We start from the raw sequence: 19,299 nt of genomic DNA, 5'->3' as shown, positions 1-19,299 counted from the left end.
TGCCAGGCACTGTTCTAGGTGGCACTACATGTTCCAAATAGTGGCAAATAAACATACCTTCTGCTCTTTTAGGGCAACGAGAGCAGCCCAGGACAGATGTTCAATATGTAAGTCCTGGTCTTGTGGTAAGACTGTTAAGACCGGTCACAAAAAATGTAGTTATACTAATAGATGCTTTTCTTTAAATACCTTTATAGAGATTGCTTTCACAAATACTACACAAAGAGACATCCTCATCTGTATGAGTGCTTCTATAATGATATCTCTTTATTCACTTTCAGAGTGAAAATTTTCCAGACTATTAGAGATCTTTCAAGATCAAATAAAATTTCTATGAAATATTGTGGAGCATGTTCCATCGTCCTTCAGTTATGAGAATGAGGACACTGACCGAGTCTCCAAACAAGAAAAATCAAAAGATTTGCATCTGAGTTAGAAACAGAATATCTACCCACATTTTTGTTTGATGTTAATTCAGTTGCTCTGAATTAGGTAATAGATGGAAGGAGAGTTGGAAAGGCAGTTAATTATAGGGAATTTAAAAGAGCTGCATTTAAAATCTCCATTACAGAATGGCAATTTAGACCCAAATGCTTCAGAATGGTTTTATCAGTGTGTCTCAAGAGTGGTCCCCAGGGAAACCGCAGGAGTCACACCCAAGAAGCTGTTAGCAGTGCAGACTCCCACCACTCTCCTGTCCTGCTGAATCAGAAATTCGGGGCCTGGGTGTTTGACTAGCACTCCAGGTGGTTTTGTTGCCCACTAAATTTGAGAACCACTGGGTTTCCTCTTGCCTATTTCAGGAACACTTAGAGAAAAGAAAGTCCTTAGCAAAACTCTCCCTTATCTTATTGAACATTAAGGCAGGTAGGGGTCTTAGAGAACACAGAGACCACACTTCTTGTGTTTTTACAGATCCAGAAGTCGAAACCCAGAGATTATCAATGGCAACTGAAATTTGGAGCAACATGTGTTCCAGCATCTAAGCTGAGGTCCTGGATACACAGCATGGACAACCAGCTATCCTGCTGCTAGTCTGAAATCAATTTTCACTTTTAAAGTGTCCATTGTATAGCATAATATAATAAAAAATATTATTAAAAAAAAGAAAAGAAAATCCTTTCTATTTATCAATAGACTCAGATGTAGTTGCAAAACCAATCATATCTAAGGCTAAATCAAACTATTTCAAGATGTTCTTGAGAGAGAAAAGGCCTTCATTTAGTGAGTCAATCAAGAATTCCTTGGCCAGAAATATCAAACTCTGCATCAGATTCAAACCTAAGCCAGCACTCCTGGCTTCACCAGCCAGAAATTAGGAATATTTCTCTGCCTTGTTCAAAATGCTCCTTAGGAGGACAAGCCAGCTTTTCCCAGTAATATCGTCAGCCCAGAGTAATAGTTAAGAACACAAGCCTGAGACCACCTACTAGTGGTATGGTCTTGGACAAGTCACCTTACTTCTCTGTGTCCCAGGTCTCCACCCACCTCAGAAGACAGTGTAAAAAATCCAAATAGTAGTAACAGTATCACCACACCGACAGTGTGGACTGTCTGTGTGCTATCCTCTACCCATGAAACAAACACCTTTACTGAATGTCAGAGAGTTATTTCCAAGAACACTGGTGTCTGTACTGGTCTAGCGCCAGGCTTCATCATGATACCCAAGCGGCAATAAGGAATGGTTAAAGGCATAATTAGTGCTACAGTATAAGGATCGTCAACCGTCCTACATAGCAGTTCAATCTCCAACTGAGCCCCATAGGAATGTGCCCTAACAACTGAGCAACCAGCCATAAATGATTTGAGACCCCAAATTATATATATGGTATCTCACTGACAGATAAACTTTCCTGCAAATGTCCTCACCCAAGGAAAATCTTCAAAATATTTCATAGCAGCCTAATAAATACGTTGCGGCTAGAAGTGTCCAGAGTATATAGTTAATCAGCTTTGTGTGTCTGAGCAACAAGGCTTTGGGAATCGCTCTTAAAGGGAAAAATACCCTGTTATATCTTCAAACCATGTGATCCCAGTGCTAAAATTCCTTACCCTGCTGTGAAACTTGGCAGTTCGATACGACTTGGGTGACAGATTGTACACCGTGTAGTGGTCAAGATGTCTGGAATCCAAAAAGCTTCGGATGTCATCAACCTGATTCCTGAATCCTATGTCAACACTGTCCAGAGGAAAGGACATCACTGGGAGGGAACACAGACAGAGAGAGAGACAGGTTAAACAGGTTTGCTGTTGCCACGGGCAGCCACTGCAAGCTGAGCTACTGAGCAGTTACTGACCATGAGAAACTTACCAATAATTCTGGAGGTAACATAAGTGAAGTCTAAATCTCCCTTCGTGTAGCTAAAAGCAAGACAGGAAAAGGTGCTCATTAAAATAATCCAAATACGCCAGGTTTCCCCTCTCTCAATCACTTGTCCATTGACTTGGACACTTCCATCCAGTAGGCATTTAGACTTCCCTCAAGGCCTTCTCTCTAACAAAGAATAATCATTGAGAGAAGCAACCCACACGCACAGGAGTGTAAATCTACCACTCTTATGTACCCCAATACCCTCTGTAGATGACACTTCACGAACAGAATCAATCTCAGAATAGAAAATACCTCTCAGTCATTAACACGGATTATTCTAGCCTCTTTGCCTACGTGTGAATATCTCCTCTAAGTGTGAGCAGCTAGGGGGTAAGAAAGGAAGTGATGGAGAAACAAGGGACACCCTTTCTCTCTGCCCGCCAGGCCCTAACTGGGGATTGCAGGTAAGGGATAAGTTTTATCTTTAAACAAAGATTAAAATGTTGATTAATATTTTGGACTTGACATGTGAATTTATGACTCAAAACTGCATACTGTAACTTAAAGTGACCCTAGAATTTTCTAATACGTACAAATAAAAAAGAATTCATATGGCCTGCTTATAAGAATTTTCATACAGTAGAAGGATAGAAAATTTCCTCCGCTAAACAAGGTTCAAAGGGCTATTAAAATACAAAAAACAATTGTTTCAGTTATAATCCATGAGTATCGCTTTTTCAGCTTGCATGTGCATTATTATCTTATTTAATTCTCAGACCAACCAGAGATATGAATCCTATCAGAGTATAAAAGTCAAGCTCAGAGAGGCCAATTAAGTTGCCTAGGTCACATGGTTAACAAGGGCAGATAATGTACGAGAACCCAGGATGCTGGATTCACAAGAGGGGGATGGCAACCACTATATTTTAACGTAACAGTGTGCTGAGTGATTCCTCTGAGCCTGTGCTTGTTGCTTCTGAAGGCCTCAACGTTATGGCTTCAATAACATTGCTTGGTTGATGAGACTCCATGCAGTTACAACACACAACTGTCAGTCCTCTAGCCAGAAAAGCAGTTGGCAGGTAACCAGATCCTCGGGGGGCATGGAGGTCCATTAACTCAGCTGGGAAGAATGCGCATACCTGGTAACAGACTGTATGACTCTGGAAGATGTGTCTTTGAGGGTGTCTTTCAGGTTGTCCTTCAGGTTACTGAAGAGCCGCCCTGCACCTCCTTTCACCATGTCAAAGAGACCTCCCCCATAGCTGGGCTCCATGTCTGGAGATGAGGCACCTGCCAATGCGAAACAGAAGTAGAGGTGATCTACACAGTCTCCCTTCATCCCTGAAACCTATGCAGACCGGCGCAGACACTCCTGGAAGTGATGCCCACTCTCAGAACTTACTGACTCTGGGTCCTAGCAGTGCGACCAAGCCTCAGAGACCCAGGGAAGCGCTTCGCTGTCCCAGGCGCAGAAAGCTCACAGTGCTGTAGCCATTAGCCACAGGTGCCCACTGAGCCCCCGAAATGTGGCTAGTCCGAATTGAGATGTGTTGCAAGTACAAAATACACAACAAATCTCAAAGATGGCGCAAAAAAAAAAAAAAGAATGTAAAAGATCTTGTTAATACTTCTTACATTGATTACATGTTGCAATGACAGTATTTTGAATATACTGAATTAAGTAGATGATATTATTAAATTAATTTCAGCTGCTCCTTTTTACTTTTTAATGTGAATACTAGAAAAATTTTAATTGTACACGTGGCCTGTCTTTCGGACAGTGCCGCATCAGAGGAAGAGCAGCTTAGAAGTGGGTCCAGAGGTCTCCTCTGCCCTTAGATGGAGCTGACTGTGTTAGCAGACTCATTCCATGGCTATCCCTCCAACTCATTCTTCACTTCCATCATGGAAAATAGCTTCTCCGGGGCCTTTATAACAGTTTTTAGGATGCATGGTGATCATCAGTGTTATTTGTCAAGTATTCCAGTTTTTCCTTCCTTATAGACTCACAAAATCATATTTTCTGGTCTCTTGTGGTTAGCTCTAGCCAAGTTTCTCAATCTTGGCACTGCTGACATTTAGGGTCAAATACTTCCTTGCTGTGTTGGGGGGCGGGGAGCACTGCCCCATGCCCTGGAGGGTGTTTGGCAGCATCCCCGGCCCCTAGCCACTAGAGAGCACCAGTAGCCCCCCACTGCTGCCGGCTGTGACAACCCAAATTGTCTCCAGACGTTGGCACATATCCCCTGGGGGGAGGGGCAACATTACTCCCAGTTGAAAACGACTGCTTTAGTCTACGATATGTGAGGATATGTGTGTGGAGATATTGTGTGTCCCTTTCAGGACAGAGCTTTGAACTGTGAGTATGAAACTCTCCAGAGTTCTCATTGCCTCGCTGTGTCTTTCTGTCTCTTTCTTTGCTCCATCAACTGGCAGGGTTTGAGATCATGGCTGTACTCCTGGGTCCTGGAGTAAGAAGCTGTGTGGCAGAGCTCCCAGCTGACTTTTGATGAATATGGAGCCTGAGTGACCAATAGCCCTTTATTATTAGAAGTGCTCCCATTCCCATTGTGGGAATGTTCCTTACTGCAGCACAAAGGTCGATACAGGAAGAAAGTAGAAATCTGTGTAGAGGAGGCTAGTGTGAACAATGACTAGGGAGTCTATTCAACCTAGCAGTCAAGAGCATGGGTCATTCTCACCTGGGTTCTGGCCCAGCCTTGCTACTCCTAACTGTGTGACCTTGGGAAGTAACAGTCTTCGTAAGCCTCTTTCTTCCTAACTGTAAATTTGGGATAAAAATAGTTCCTTCTTCATAGGGAAAGGTTAAGTGAGTGCATATAAAATAATTAGTATAGTACCTAATATATCTAGGGGCCAATAGATTGTAACTAACTATTATTATGCCACATCCTGAAATTCCTGTGTTGCATTTTTCATCTTTGTTCACTTCTCAACTATATGATGGCATCTCTTCTTTTTTAAAAATTGCAATATTTATGATGCACTTTAAAATATGTTAAGAAGATAGATCTCATGTTAAGTGTTCTTCTCAAAAAAAACCTACAAAAGAGCACGAGGAGGTTTTTGGAGGTTGTGGTAATAGTATCACAAGTATTTGCATATGTTTAAAGTCATCAGAACATATACATTAAATGTGTGTAATTTTTGCATATCAATTATACCTCAATAAAGCTAAAAAAAATAAATTGCAAGAAAAAGGAAAGTTGGAGGAGGAATCTGTAGATCGAAATGTCTTAAAAGACAAGTCAACCAAGCAGAATGTGTGGATCTTGTTTGGAACTTAATCCAAACTATAAAAAATTAATCACATTTATGGGACAACTGGAATTTGAACACTCACTAAGTATTTGATATTAAGGATTTATTGTTACTTTTTTAGGACTAATAATGATGTTGTAGTTATGTTCAACAACAGTCCTCACCTATCGGAATAAATACTGAAACATTTATAAATGAAAAGTTGCAATAGTAAAGATTTTTAAAAATAAATAAAAGATAAAAGATTTGTGTAATAAAAACTACAATTACTAACTTATCTAGCACTTACTATCTGCTGGATATTATTCTAAGCATTTTGCCTGTATTTACTCATTTAATCCTAAAAGCATACCTGCGAAGCAGATACTATTATTATTTTCTTTCATAGATCCGAAAACTGAGGCACAGAGCTTAAGGAACTTGTCTAAGGCTACACAGCTAGTAAGTAAATGGCAGGGTTGGGATTTGAGCCTTAGGCAACCCTTCCAATCACATCCCTCTTTCTTTCCCTAATACTGCTCTGGTTTTCATATGTATCATTCCAGATACTTTCTTTAAACATTTATTACATATGTAGGTATCCATAAGCAATACATTGTTTTCTGTGTTTTGAAGATGTATATAAATGGTTTTCTGTCTGCAGTCTATTTTATTCACTCAGCATGGTTTAAAATTCATCTATTATGGTGCCATCTGTAACTTTAGCTCACTTAAAGTATGAGCCATTACCCAATGAGGGACACTAAGGTCATTTACTATAACAATGTGGTTATGAACACATTGCCTTGATCATAAATGGGAAATTCTCTCTAGGTTATACTTAAGAGTAGAATTTGCTAGTAAGAGGGATGTGTACATTTTCAGCTTTCCAGATATTGACAACTCATTTCTCTAAGCAGTCATATCAGTCTAAACTCCTACTAGCAGTGCAGTATAACATTTGGTATTGTCAGACTTTAAAATTTGTACCAATCTGGTGAATGTGAAACAATACCTCATTTTGGTCTTGTTTTGTGCTTTCCCCAATTAGTGAGTTGTGTATCTTTTATTGTGTTTATTGGCCAGGCAGCTGTTCTTTAAATCATACTTCAGGTTCCCACTAAATTCCTATGTGGCATGTGGATGCTCACACGTATGCCTATAAATACATGTTGACTATTATGTACTCTCATCCTGATCACAAGGGGCATTAATGCCTAACTCACCATTAGGCATCTATTGGAAAAGACGGCTCTATTAGAAGTTGCAAAACACAATCACTGCTGGTGAATAAACAAATGAATGGACACATGGACAAACATGAATAAAGTCTACCACTGACTGAGTTCCCTTATGTACCAGGAACTCCATTTGAATGTTTATGTTAGCACAATTTCACCTAGTTGGAAAGAAGGAGGGTGTTTATTATCTCCATTTTATAGATGAAGAAACGGAGGCTCAAAGAAGGGAAGAACTCTCCTAAACTCTCAGCTAACTAGTGGCAGAGCTGGAGATTCAAGCCCAGATTTGCACAATCCAAAGCCTAAGCTACTTGTACCATTTCCCACTATTCTACGGCTCTGAATCAGCTCCGTTCTAACAGTTGTCCTCAGGACGGTCTTCACCTGCCTGATGCACAACCACCATTCTCCTACTCCTGGCTCTTCTCTACCTCCCACCTGTATGCCTTTCATCTGGCTGCTCTCGGCAGCAGATGTCCCCACAATAAACACTCCCATAAATCACTGCATCTGTCAGACCAACCAAACCAATCTCATTATGTAGGCAGACAGCCTGTGTCACCCCTACTGCTTCACAGCCCTAAATAAAATGCCAGGAATTGGTCTGAAGGGCAGTCCCACAGATCAGGGCCAGAACCACAGATCTGAGAATGTTCTCTCAGGTTCTGGTTCCCTATAATGTAGGGCATATCATTCCTCTTTAAACACATAAAATCTGTATCATGTTTTCATTTTAAATATCTTGAGGATAGGATGGTATAAAATGTTTATACTTCCCCCATTTCCATCCTGAGTTTCCACTTCAGCCTGAATACCCTTTTTATATACCACTCTTCTAAGAGATGACATCAAATTGATTATTCAGGCCTCTCTGTGACTCTTGATTTTGTGCTGGAACAGAACTCCATGGTCTCAGCCTATTAAAAGGATATAAATATCCGTGATTATCTAAAAATCAGTCTCTTGCCATCTCTCAGGCTGCTTGCACTGTTCATTAGAACTTTGGAGCCCTGCAGAAACCAGAACCATTTGTCAGAATCTGTCTGTACTCTTCATATGCCCATATTATATGTCAAACTAGCCAGGACACAAGAAGGAGAGGAGGGACGTTATCTGAATTTGCCCTAACGGTTCTTTTAGGTAGAATGTATTCTGGCTTTCCCTAATGAGCTACATGAGAGCCAGAAGCATAGATTCTCCAAAGGATATGTGAGTCTCAGCTGAGAGAACGGGCAGAGAGGCTTCAAAACCATGACACAGCACAGAGGGAAATGGTGCAGTCAGAAAGTAATATGTAGGAGAAAAATAATGGCTGTTGTAGGTCGGGGGCTGCCAAACCATAGTTCACGGGCCAAATCCAGTCTGCTGCCCTATTTTTGTACAGTCTGTGAAATAAAGGTGGCCTCTACATTTTTAAATGACTGAAAAAAGTCAAACGAAGAAAATGTTTAATAAGGTGAATATGATTCAAAGGTCAAATTTCAATGTCTGTAAGTTTATTAGAATACAACCACACTTATTCCTTTACACATTGTCTGTGGGTATTTTCATGCTATGACAGCAAAGTTGAGTAGTTGTGGCAGAGACCTGACTACCCACAAAGTCTAAAGTATTTCATATCTGGCCCTTTACAGAAGTTTTCTAATCCTTGCACTAGCTGGGATTGCAAAGACGTGCATTCTTAGGAATCTAAACCCTGCCACCTCTGACGTATTTCTAAATGCTTTGACTACACGGCAACTAGTGAGAACACACCCTGAGTTTACCAAAGGGTCCTCAGGGACTTGTGGGTCTTAGAAGTTTGGGAGTGGGGAGGTCAGAGCTGATGGAACATAAGAGCGTCATCCAAAGAGAAAGATCCATCTCTGTGCCTCGAAGGCTCCAAGTAGATTCTTGTTCTATGATGTCTTGTCATTTTATTTTTTTAAAGATTTTATTTATTTATTTAAGGGAGACAGGGCACATGTTGGGGGGAGAAGCAGAGGAAGAGTAAGAAGCAGACTCCCCACTGAGCAGGGAGCCTGATCCAGGGCTCAAACCCAGGACCCTGGGATCTTGACCTGAGCTGAAGGCATCGCTAAACCAACTGAGCCACCCAGGCACCCCTGTCTTGTCATTTTAAAATCTAAGCCCACCAAAGACAAGCACTAGAGAACTGCGCCCTGTCCCCGTGTCATTTCTAAGAATGTAATATACAAGTTTTTCCTGGGATTCCTAATTTAGACAAGACACAGCCTCCCATCCCTCCCAAGTCATGGGAACTCACCACATGTAGAAGCTGACTAGTTCTCACTTGCAGAGCGACACAAAGTTTGAATCTCCTGGGAGAGAATCTCTGCTTCCCACTGGACTACGAGTTAGCTATTTGCTCTGTATTTATATCACACTTCATTCCATAAAAGATTTGAGGTGATTTGATAGTTATTTGGAATAGAATATGTTTATAAGAAGACTAGCACAAATGTTAAGGCCGGTCTTATCTGCCTTAATGTAATAGGAAAAGTAGGTGTGGCTACTTTTCATTGACATCCTACTGATTTGTCAGCCATAAGCAAAATGCTAAAGAAGCACTATGAAAAAGGAAAGAAAATGTTGACAAAGGCCTGACCATGCACTGCGGTCATTCTCCATGTATGCTCTTACTGCTCACACAATCTGTGTGTCCATGACACCCTAGGCTGCAGATAATTTCACTTGGTAACCCCTAAAAAAGGATGCTCCCCCATAAAGTACTGTCATCAAAAGAAAAGGACGGCATGCAAAGATTTAGCAAACCACATGTTCACTGAGGTACTGTTAATAATGGCAAGAGACGATAAATGTATTTCTCCACAGTAAGAGAAGTGGTTGAGTACCTCTAACAATGCTTCAAAATTAGCTATTAAAACCAGTTCTTAGAAGAGTACAGATGCTCATGACAAAGAATTAAGTGGAAAATAAGCAGGATATAAAACACACAGACGCACGGGGCGCCTGGGTGGCACAGCGGTTGGGCGTCTGCCTTCGGCTCAGGGCGTGATCCCGGCGTGATGGGATCGAGCCCCACATCAGGCTCTTCTGCTGTGAGTCTGCTTCTTCCTCTCCCACTCCCCCTGCTTGTGTTCCCTCTCTCGCTGGCTGTCTCTATCTCTGTCGAATAAATAAATAAAATCTTTAAAAAAAACTACACACACACACACAGATGCTACAATCTCATTTCTGCAAAAGAAAATTATTTGAGTTTAGAGAAAGAACTCAGATGATTTAATACACACAAAATAAAAATAACAAGTCAAACTTACTGAATGCCTACTATGTACCAGACACTAATCTAAATTCTTTACATGTAGTATTTAATCTTCACAACCACCCTGTGAAGGAGATACCATTGCTGTCCCCGTTTTCCACATGAGGAAATTGAAGCAAAGACACATCAGTGACCCACCCCAGGTCCCAAAGTTAGTGAGGCAGAACTTGTACCCAGACAGGCTGCTCCACAGTCTAGGCTCTTAGCTGCTACATTTTCAAAAATAGCTACAGCAATTACATCTAAGTAAGAGAATGGTAAGTGATCTTTTTGTTGTTGAACTATAATTTCTAAATTTTCTATAATTTACGTTAATATATTTTACAACAAAAAACAAGTTATATAAAATATCGACAACAGCCAAATGCTGTTGGTTCAATATGTCGGTTCGCAGAGGCTGGAGAGACCTCCAATTCATTGCAGTTCATGGCCACACGACAGTTTCTCGGCCCAGCCTGTGAGATAGAGGCAAACGCTGCCCACAAGTGCTGGAGTAGCCCCATGTGTAGCCTTAACTCCAAGTGGGATGGGAAAGTCCTTCAGTACCTGACTCTTTTTCTGAGACCTGAGACCTGCTTCATCGTGGTAGTGACTGTCTCCGCTCTGCTGTGAATACTCAAGCCAAGCCAGTACATTAGGGCAGGAAATGGATGGCAAAGGACCCTTGGCAAAATTGAAGTTCTTGGGACGTGAGCTTTCCTCAGTGGGTCCTCTGAGCCTCCACAGAGATTCTTCTACAGAGCATCCTCTTTCCCATTTCTGGAACATCGCTCACCCAGGTCTCCTCACTGTGAGGTATTATTTTGTAGTGTTCAGAATCAGCCTGTTTGAGGAGTTACTGATCACTTCAATGTTGGCATGATGATCTGTTCATAATCGTGCTCCTCTTCACCAATGGAACACATTTTTCTGTAGTTATTTAAGTGCCATAATGCTATAAATGTCCTTTCCTGGCTTCTACAAAGTTGGGACCTTGTAGAGATACACTATTAGCTCCTATCCTAAAAATGTTATTCCTTCTCCACAACACTCAGCAAGAAGCAGAGAACCAGTGCCATCGCTACAGAAAGATTCACCCTTCTTGTTTATAGCAGACTTTTCAGCTCTTGGCTTCCCACAAGTAGAGAAATGGATCACATGGGGATAATAACTAGATCTACCATGGAAAAGCCCACTGCCTTGGCTTCCAGAATCAAAGGCTGCTTACACCTCATTCCTTGTACACCCTGGCTCAAAACAGCTTGAAAAAAAGCAGGACACTGGGGAGAGAGGTCTTGACTGGAGACTTCATTTTTCTACCTAAAAACTCTGTGGCCTTAAGCATGATATTGTTCTCCTCTCAGACCTCTTCTCCCTCTGTAAATGGGAACAAACTGAGAACAAAAACTTTCCTACATGTCTCTTGGTGTCAAAAGGATCAAGTGAGATCATGCATGTCAACATGATTTTTTTTAAAGTTTATTTATTTAAGTAATCTCTACATTCACCATGGGGCTTGAACTCATGACCCTGAAATCAAGAGCCTTATGCTCTTCCGACTGAGCCAACCAGGTGCCCTCAATGTGATTTTTAAGTAGTGAGATTTTCTAAAACAATCAGGAATTTTTATTTTCTTAGAAATTTAGCTCTCATATAAATGAGTCATTGGACTGTCTGCCACAAAATACCCAAGAATCCAAGTAGAAATAACAATTTCACAGAAGAAATAAATAAATAACATTAAAAACAAAACAAACACAACATTCCCTATGCCAACAAGAAGCTAGGAACGGGACATAGCCATCACAGTCCTATATAGGCTTTGAGCTGCTAGAACTGGTTGGATTCAGCTTCTGCTACAGCTGGATGAGCAGCCAGAAGTTAAGTAACTAATCCAAGTCTTGACCCCCTTACCTGTAAAATGGAAGCATTAATAGACTATCGTGTGGGATTGTGGTGAGGATCATGCAAGAATACTCTGTAAGCCCTTAGCTTAACACCTGGTGTGTTGCATGCACTTAATAAATGATAGCTACCAGCTGGCTCTGGGGACTGGATAAAATGAAGCTCGGAAAAAGGCTATCTCTAGCAAAGTTACACAGCCCAGTAAAAACAGGTCACACTGTTCAGTTCCAGGGTTGATGAAGCCAGACGGGACAACAAGGACAGAACCTCTTTTCAGAGCTTCCACTCCAGCACCTATAAACTCTTCCCTTTCAGGAGTTCAGAATCCTGAATGTTGAACAGAGGTGAACTTCCTAGTTCTGGTGTTTCTTCTTCTCATCTTGAAGTGATCTGGTGCCTGGTATGGGAAACCATTATGTGTTCTTCGCATGACTAATAACCAGGTTCACACAGATTCAGTGGTCCTGGTTTTTGAAATACTGAAATACTTGTGTACTGTTTGGCACATAGTATGAGCTATTAAAACTATCAGTCACTTGTAAAACTATAAGCCATTGCACCGCAGCCTTCCTAGACATGGGCAGATCTGCTAGCTGCTCAACAGACCACGGGGGTAGAGGCCTGGGTGTGTGCAACACCCACCAGCAGTTCCAGAGGAGCTCAGCACTGGCAGGCACAGGCCACAGACAGGTGGTGCCAATGACTCATGCTTTGAGGACCCAAACCATGTAGGAAGCACTGATATCTGCCTGCAACACAGCCCTGACAAATCAACAGCATGCTCAGCCCTTCTCTGGCTGGAATAAGGTCCTAGGGCACATTACAATGAATTTAACTGGGAAGTTGCTGGAAGGATCTGGTGCCATTCCCTACGTCAAACCAGGGCTCAGAAATGGTGACAATTTAGCTAGTGACAAACACACTCTAGAGAATGTCCAAAATCAACAACAGAAAAGTAAATATTAGAATGATAATTTATGCTACAAATATTATCACCTGCTAAGCAGTTATATGTGCATGTGTATATTTGTTTAAAGAATTAAAGGGGACAATACTTTACATTTGATATATATGCTTATATGCTAATTTATCATACCAGTTATTAAGTATTTTATTATCCCTCCAGATACCATAAAATCAGTGTGTGCAGTATTTCTGCACCCATTCTTCAGGACTTTAATGTGATAAGCAGCCCCAACAACTTCTTGAGCCATGTGGCCATGGGAGAATCACAGACTTATGGTCTCAGAGAATATAAAACCTGGGAATGAATTAGATGATTCCCTAAGTTGTCCCCCCTCCCGTTCTAAAACTCTTTGACACTATCATCATTTTTATTACTATTTTGTTTTAAGATTTTATTTATTTGAGAGAGGGAGAGAGCAAGAGAGAAAGTACAAGCCAGGGGGAAGGGCAGACGGAGACAGAAGCAGGCTCTCTACTGAGCAGAGAGCCCAAAGCAGGACTCTATCCCAGGACCCCAGGATCATGAACTGAGCTAAAGGCAGACACTTAACCCACTGAGCCACCCAGGCACCCCACTATCATAATTTTTAAAGAGCCATCTATTAGAAAAAGGAACCCTCATCCACTGTTGGTGGGAATGCAAACTGGTGCAGCCACTATGGAAAACAGTATGGAGATTCCCCAAAATATTAAAAACAGAAATACCATATGATCAGTAATTCCACTAATGTTTGCCCAAAGAATATGAAAACATGAATTCAAAAATATATATGTGCCCCTATGTTTATTGCAGCATTATTTACAACAAATTATGGAAGCAGTCCAAGTGTCCATCAATAGATGAATGGATAAAGAAGATGTAGTGTATACATACAATGGAATCTTACTCAGCCTTAAAAAAGAATGAAATCTTGTCACTTGCAACAACATGCATGGATCTAGAGGGTATAATACTAAATGAAACACGTCAGGGGCGCCTGGGTGGCTCAGTCGTTAAGCATCTGCCTTTGGCTCAGGGCGTGATCCCAGAGTCCTGGGATTGAGCCCCGCATCAGGCTCCTACCCTGGAAGCCTGCTTCTTCCTCTCCCACTCTCCCTGCTTGTGTTCCCTCTCTCGCTGGCTGTCTCTCTCTCTGTCAAATAAATAAATAAAATCTTAAAAAAAAATAAATGAAACATGTCAGAGAAAGACAAATACCGTATGATTTCACTCATATGTGGATTTAAGAAATAAAACAAATGAAAGAGAACAAAAGAGACAAACCAAAAAAAAAAAAAAAGACTCTTAACTATAGAGAGCAAGCTGATGGTTACCAGAGGGACGGTAAGGGGAGGGGGATGGGCAAAATAGGTGAAGGGGATTAAGAGTACATTTACTGTGATGAGCACTGAGTAATGTATAGAATTACTGAATCACTATAATGTACACCTGAAACTAATATAACACTGTATGTTAACTATACTGGAATTTTTTGAAGGCTATCTATTAAACACACACTCTACACTAGGCACTTTACTGAGCAGTTTCCATAAACTACTGAGTTAGACCCTCACATTATGCATAGTAGTAAGTGGGAGTCCCACTGAGGAAATGGAAGCTTTGGTGAAGTGTAGTGACAGTCATAGCAGAATGAGATGGGACCCCAATTTGGCTGGATCCAAAGCCTCTGCCCCTACCCACTGGTCACCCTGCCTTCTTTTATAAGAACTCTGTCTCTCCTGGCCCCATTCTCCCACCTCACTTTGCACCCCCATCCTAGGATTTGGAGCAGTCTGACTTATATCAGAATTATTTATAAGTGGGGCTGACCCACCACACTCAATTCCAGTGATTCTGGGTCTTCAATAACAGGGATAACATTTCACTTCTTCATAGCCCCCTAAAATCTTACCAAAATACCTTTATACAGAAAGCACTCAATAAATGTATGTGAAACTGGGCTGCTGTAGAACACAGGAATCAGGGAGAAGAAGGAAGGGATGGCAAGGAAGATCAAGCAGATCAACTTGGCAGAGACTTGGTCTTTGCCTAATGTGGGCAGCAAATAGAACCAGATCCTTTCACTGTCTCCTCGCACCTTTCTGGATTTCGAATTGTAGCACTGTATCTTCTAACACCCACTGAACATTCTTGCTTGAGAGATGGGGATTTCATGAAACTCAACAAGAGCTTTATTGTATGGAAGACTAATACTTAACAAAAAGGCAAAGGAGAAATTTTCATCTTCAGATAGTAAAGAGGGGCTAAAGAAGTAACCATCACTAGCTACTCTTGCCTGAAAAAAATCCAAGATATAAAGAACAGAATGACGAGAGGAGAAAGAATGAGAAATGCAACCCAAGCGAAGACTGCAGTGAGATCAAAACTGACTCTGTGTAGAATAAAAGCAAGGCACAGGGTTGGTGCCAGGGAAATTCCAGCCGGATGGATGTGACACACTTTGTTTCTTCATGGGTCCCTGGAGTCAGGCTATAGTTGCCAGTCCAAATTCTATTCTGTAAACTCTCATATGAAACAACGGATACATGGATATTGCTTAATTTGATTCAACAAATATTTCAAGTAATTACGGTGTGCCAGAAACACAGATCTATGTGAAAGATTTTTTTTTTTATGTGAAAAGTCTTTACTCTCCAACACTTGAGCCAGATAAAGAGCTTCACCATTACGAAATAGCAATGATCAAATCGATTTAGCAAAATCAGAACAACCAAGAGAACTCTGAAGAAATAGAAAGTACTCTGTCCACCACATGGCCTCTCAACTCCAGGAAGTAAGGGGTTATCAATTTATTTTCTCCCTTCTCTAACCAAAAGGTCAGGGCTTAAATTGCATTAAATGGACTATGACATTTCTCTTAATGACTAGCCCTCTTGCCTGAAACAGAGAAAACATCCTCACTATTATCTGACCTTGTCCGTGATGGAGGACAGAGATAACAAAGGACCTGCATAAAATATCGCAAAGAAAAAATCAAGCAAAAGTCTTCTTTACAACATTTCAGCTCTTTTTATTGGCAAGGGAAGACAACAGAAACCTCAAAATGTGGCTGAGAAAACTCTAACAGTCTTCCCTAATAAGCCCCAGATACATGTAGAATCTTATAAAAGCATTGTGTTTGTTGTTCAAAGGCAGCCCTAAGAGGAGCTGTTCTACCCCTTTCCTTCCCATGAGACTGTCTCCTCTTAGCTCCTCCTAGCCAGAGATTCTGGGGCTGCTACGGTAAGCAGATTTCTTAGAGAAAGATCTAATCATTGCTCTCAAGAGGAGCAGCCACTATCGTGGATGGATATTACGTGTTATCTACAAAATCAGGATCGATGTGTAGATAACTACATACCACACAAACACGGATGCCACACAGAGCCAAGGGAGCCTTCCTACAATGCTAAGCCCTGCACTCCAAACAGACGCTATCCCACACAGTATGGAAAGATATTTTTGCTCTTATTTTTCAGAAAAGGAAACTGTGTCTCAAAGAGGCAGATTCATTCACACAGGGTTACTTAGCTAGGACATACAAATGTCTATCTGATGAGAAGACCCATGGTCTTTTCATTTCAACAGGCATGGTCAGATACACAGTCACAGAGGTAGAAGTCCTGCTTGGGCCATGAGAGGAAGCAACTCGGACTCATAACATTCAGTACTCAACGGGATGTTAGAAACCCATGCCTCAAATAAATGTACCAGAAAGATAAAATGATTTTCTCCAAACACAGTTATGATTAACTTAAAAAAAAACAGCTTTATTGACATTTATAAAACTGAAACACAATAAACTTCACATATTTAAAATGTAAACACTGGATAAGTCTTGATGTATATGTGTGTGGATGTGTACGTACACACATACACACACGCATACACGCACCTTTAACTCCAAAGCTTATATCCTTATTGCCATACACTTGAATAGAGTCCAGACCATTTGGGGAAAGATAAGACAAACACAGGAATCACCACAAAATACTACCCTTGGTCCCATGGGACTGTCTCCCTTGCCATGGCCATTCTCTGCTAAAGTACAGTGCTGTGCTAAGGAGCAGGGACCATGCTCAATCACTCAGGACAAGTCAGAATAAGAACTCTACGCACAACCATGAATCACAGAGCTCAAGGCAGGGATCAACTAATATAATATGAGCAATAAAGAATCCTGGGATTTTAGGGACACCTGGGTGGCTCACGTGTACGTGCATACGGAACATACAATGTGTATGTGTGCGTGTACATAAAAATGCAGAACTAAAAAGGCAAGGACACATGGTTCTCCAAAATGTTACCAGGAATTACTCTTGTTTATTTGTTCATTTTTTAAAGATTTTATTTATTTATTTATTTGAGAGAGAAAGAGCGTGAGAGAGAGAGCATTGGTTAAGTATCTGCCTTTGGCTCAGGTCAAGAACCCAGGGTCCTGGACTGAGTCCTGCATCTGGCTCCTTCCTCAGCGGGTAGCCTGCTTCTCCCTCTGCCGGCTGCTACTCCTGCTTGTGCTATCTCTCTCTGACAAATAACAAATAAAGTCTTAAAAAAAAAAAAGAATCCTGGGATTTTAGAGCTGGAAGGACAACTGTTCAAGAAATTTTCATTTGCATATATGTATGTGATGGTGAGGCTGCAAGGAAGGGAGGGAAGGGGGAAAATGGTATGAGACAGACATGTGAATTCCAGTTTCTAAGGTTTTCATTCACATTTACATATATATATCATACATATATTATATATATAACTTTGTTATACCTTGTTATATAGCATAAAAGTATATATATATATATGTATATAATTACATAATAATATGATGCATGTAATACAGAGGTCGGTCATATCACTATGGAAAATTTGGGTACATAAAGATCCAGAGCATTAGAAAGAGAACAAATGGCTGAGAAATGAGGATGGGATTGGGGAGGAAGGGAGAAAAAAAAGAAGTCTAGAATCAAACCAGAGAGGGGTCTGTGCAGTTTAAAGACCACAAAGCAGTATTATTAATTCACTTCCCTGTACCTGAGATCCACTAAAACGAAAGAAAACAGAGTTAAAGTACAGAAGAAAATAAGATAACAAACAAGAGACAGGGATGCCGGGTGGCTCAGCTGGTTAAGCATTCAACTCCTGGTTTCAGGTCATGATCTCTCAGGGTCGTGGAATCGAGCCCTGCGTCAGGCTCCATGCTCAGCTTGGAGTCCGCTTGCTCCTCTCCCTCTGCTCCTCCCCTGCTCATGCTCTCTCTCTCTCTCTCTCATAAATAAATAAATAAATAAATAAATAAATAAATAAATAAAAATTTTTTAAAAATAAACAAATAAACAAGAGTAACCCTGGTAACATTTTGAAGAACCATGTGTCCTTGCCTTTTTAGTTCCGTATCTTTATGTACATGCACACATACACATTGTATGTTCCGTGTGCGTGTACACAGACACAAGATCACTCTACATGCAGTTTGGAACCTGCCATTTTTTCCACTTAACACTGAAAAGTAGTCTCTCTCCTAGAGCTGCACCATAATTGTTATCTACTTTTCTCTTGTTCAGACTTACTATATATATACATATATATATATGTATATATATACATATATATATATATATATATATGTATATATATACATATATATATATATATATATAACGGACAGGAGTTCAGAAGTGCTTATGTCCAGTTTGAAGAGAGGGATATAGGTCGGTGGAAGAAGGAAGGAGGAAGGCTTTAAGGAAGAGGTGGTATTTGATTAGCAGTTTGGGTGGAAATGGGTTGAAGGGACATAGATGAAAAACAAAAGGACTGGGCACTATGGGTGGCTCAGTCAGTTAAGTGGCTGACTCTGGATTTTGGCTCAGGTCATGATCTCAGGGTCCTGGGCTCCACACTCAGTGGAGAGTCTGCTTGAGGATTCTCTCTCTTCCTCTCCCTTGCCCCTCCCCCACTCATGTTCCCTCTAATAAAAAAAAAAAAAAAAGGAAAAGGAGCATAACTGGGCACCAGTTGTAACAGTCCTGGGGACCTTCCTAAGAGCGCCGAGACACGAGTATTCCAGTCTCCACCAGCCAGAGGAGGAACAAGGTGCACTGTGAGATGGTGAGAAATGTGTCTGAGGCAAGTCCGGGGACAAGGAGATCCTGCAGGGAAACTGGGAACATGTGGAAAGTGTATAGAGGGGAGGGAGGCGAGACTGGGAATATGGGGGTCCTCAAATCCCAGGAGGATTGAAGGTCAAGCTAAAGAGCAAGAACTTTTACTTGCTCTCTATACACCTGCTTGTGGAAACTGCTCCTCACACTTACATAACAAATGATAAAACAATGGTTATCAGCAGATTGCCAAGAAGCTGTTCCCAGAGCAG

At 41.1% G+C, this 19,299-nt stretch overlaps 1 protein-coding gene across 3 annotated transcripts in view; it reads right to left on the bottom strand.

Moving 5' to 3' along the window:
* The window catches only part of DNAJC6 (DnaJ heat shock protein family (Hsp40) member C6), a 140,803-nt gene that overhangs the window by 40,238 nt on the left and 81,266 nt on the right, over positions 1 to 19,299 (bottom strand). For all 3 annotated transcript variants that reach the window (XM_045802128.2, XM_045802127.2, XM_045802130.2), the window contains 3 exons: positions 3,454 to 3,604; positions 2,312 to 2,361; positions 2,053 to 2,201 (listed from right to left, as the gene is read on the bottom strand). In XM_045802128.2, the coding sequence (XP_045658084.2) occupies positions 2,053 to 2,201; positions 2,312 to 2,361; positions 3,454 to 3,604 (350 nt within the window). The remainder of the gene's footprint in view (positions 1 to 2,052; positions 2,202 to 2,311; positions 2,362 to 3,453; positions 3,605 to 19,299) is intronic.

Source organism: Ursus americanus, chromosome 12 (genome assembly GCF_024610735.1).
Source record: "Ursus americanus isolate L20-20 chromosome 12, mUrsAme1.1.p, whole genome shotgun sequence".
In the NCBI taxonomy this organism is placed as follows: domain Eukaryota; kingdom Metazoa; phylum Chordata; class Mammalia; order Carnivora; family Ursidae; genus Ursus; species Ursus americanus.
The sequence above is the reverse complement of the archived record's forward strand: the minus strand, read 5'-3'. Positions and strand labels throughout refer to the sequence as shown.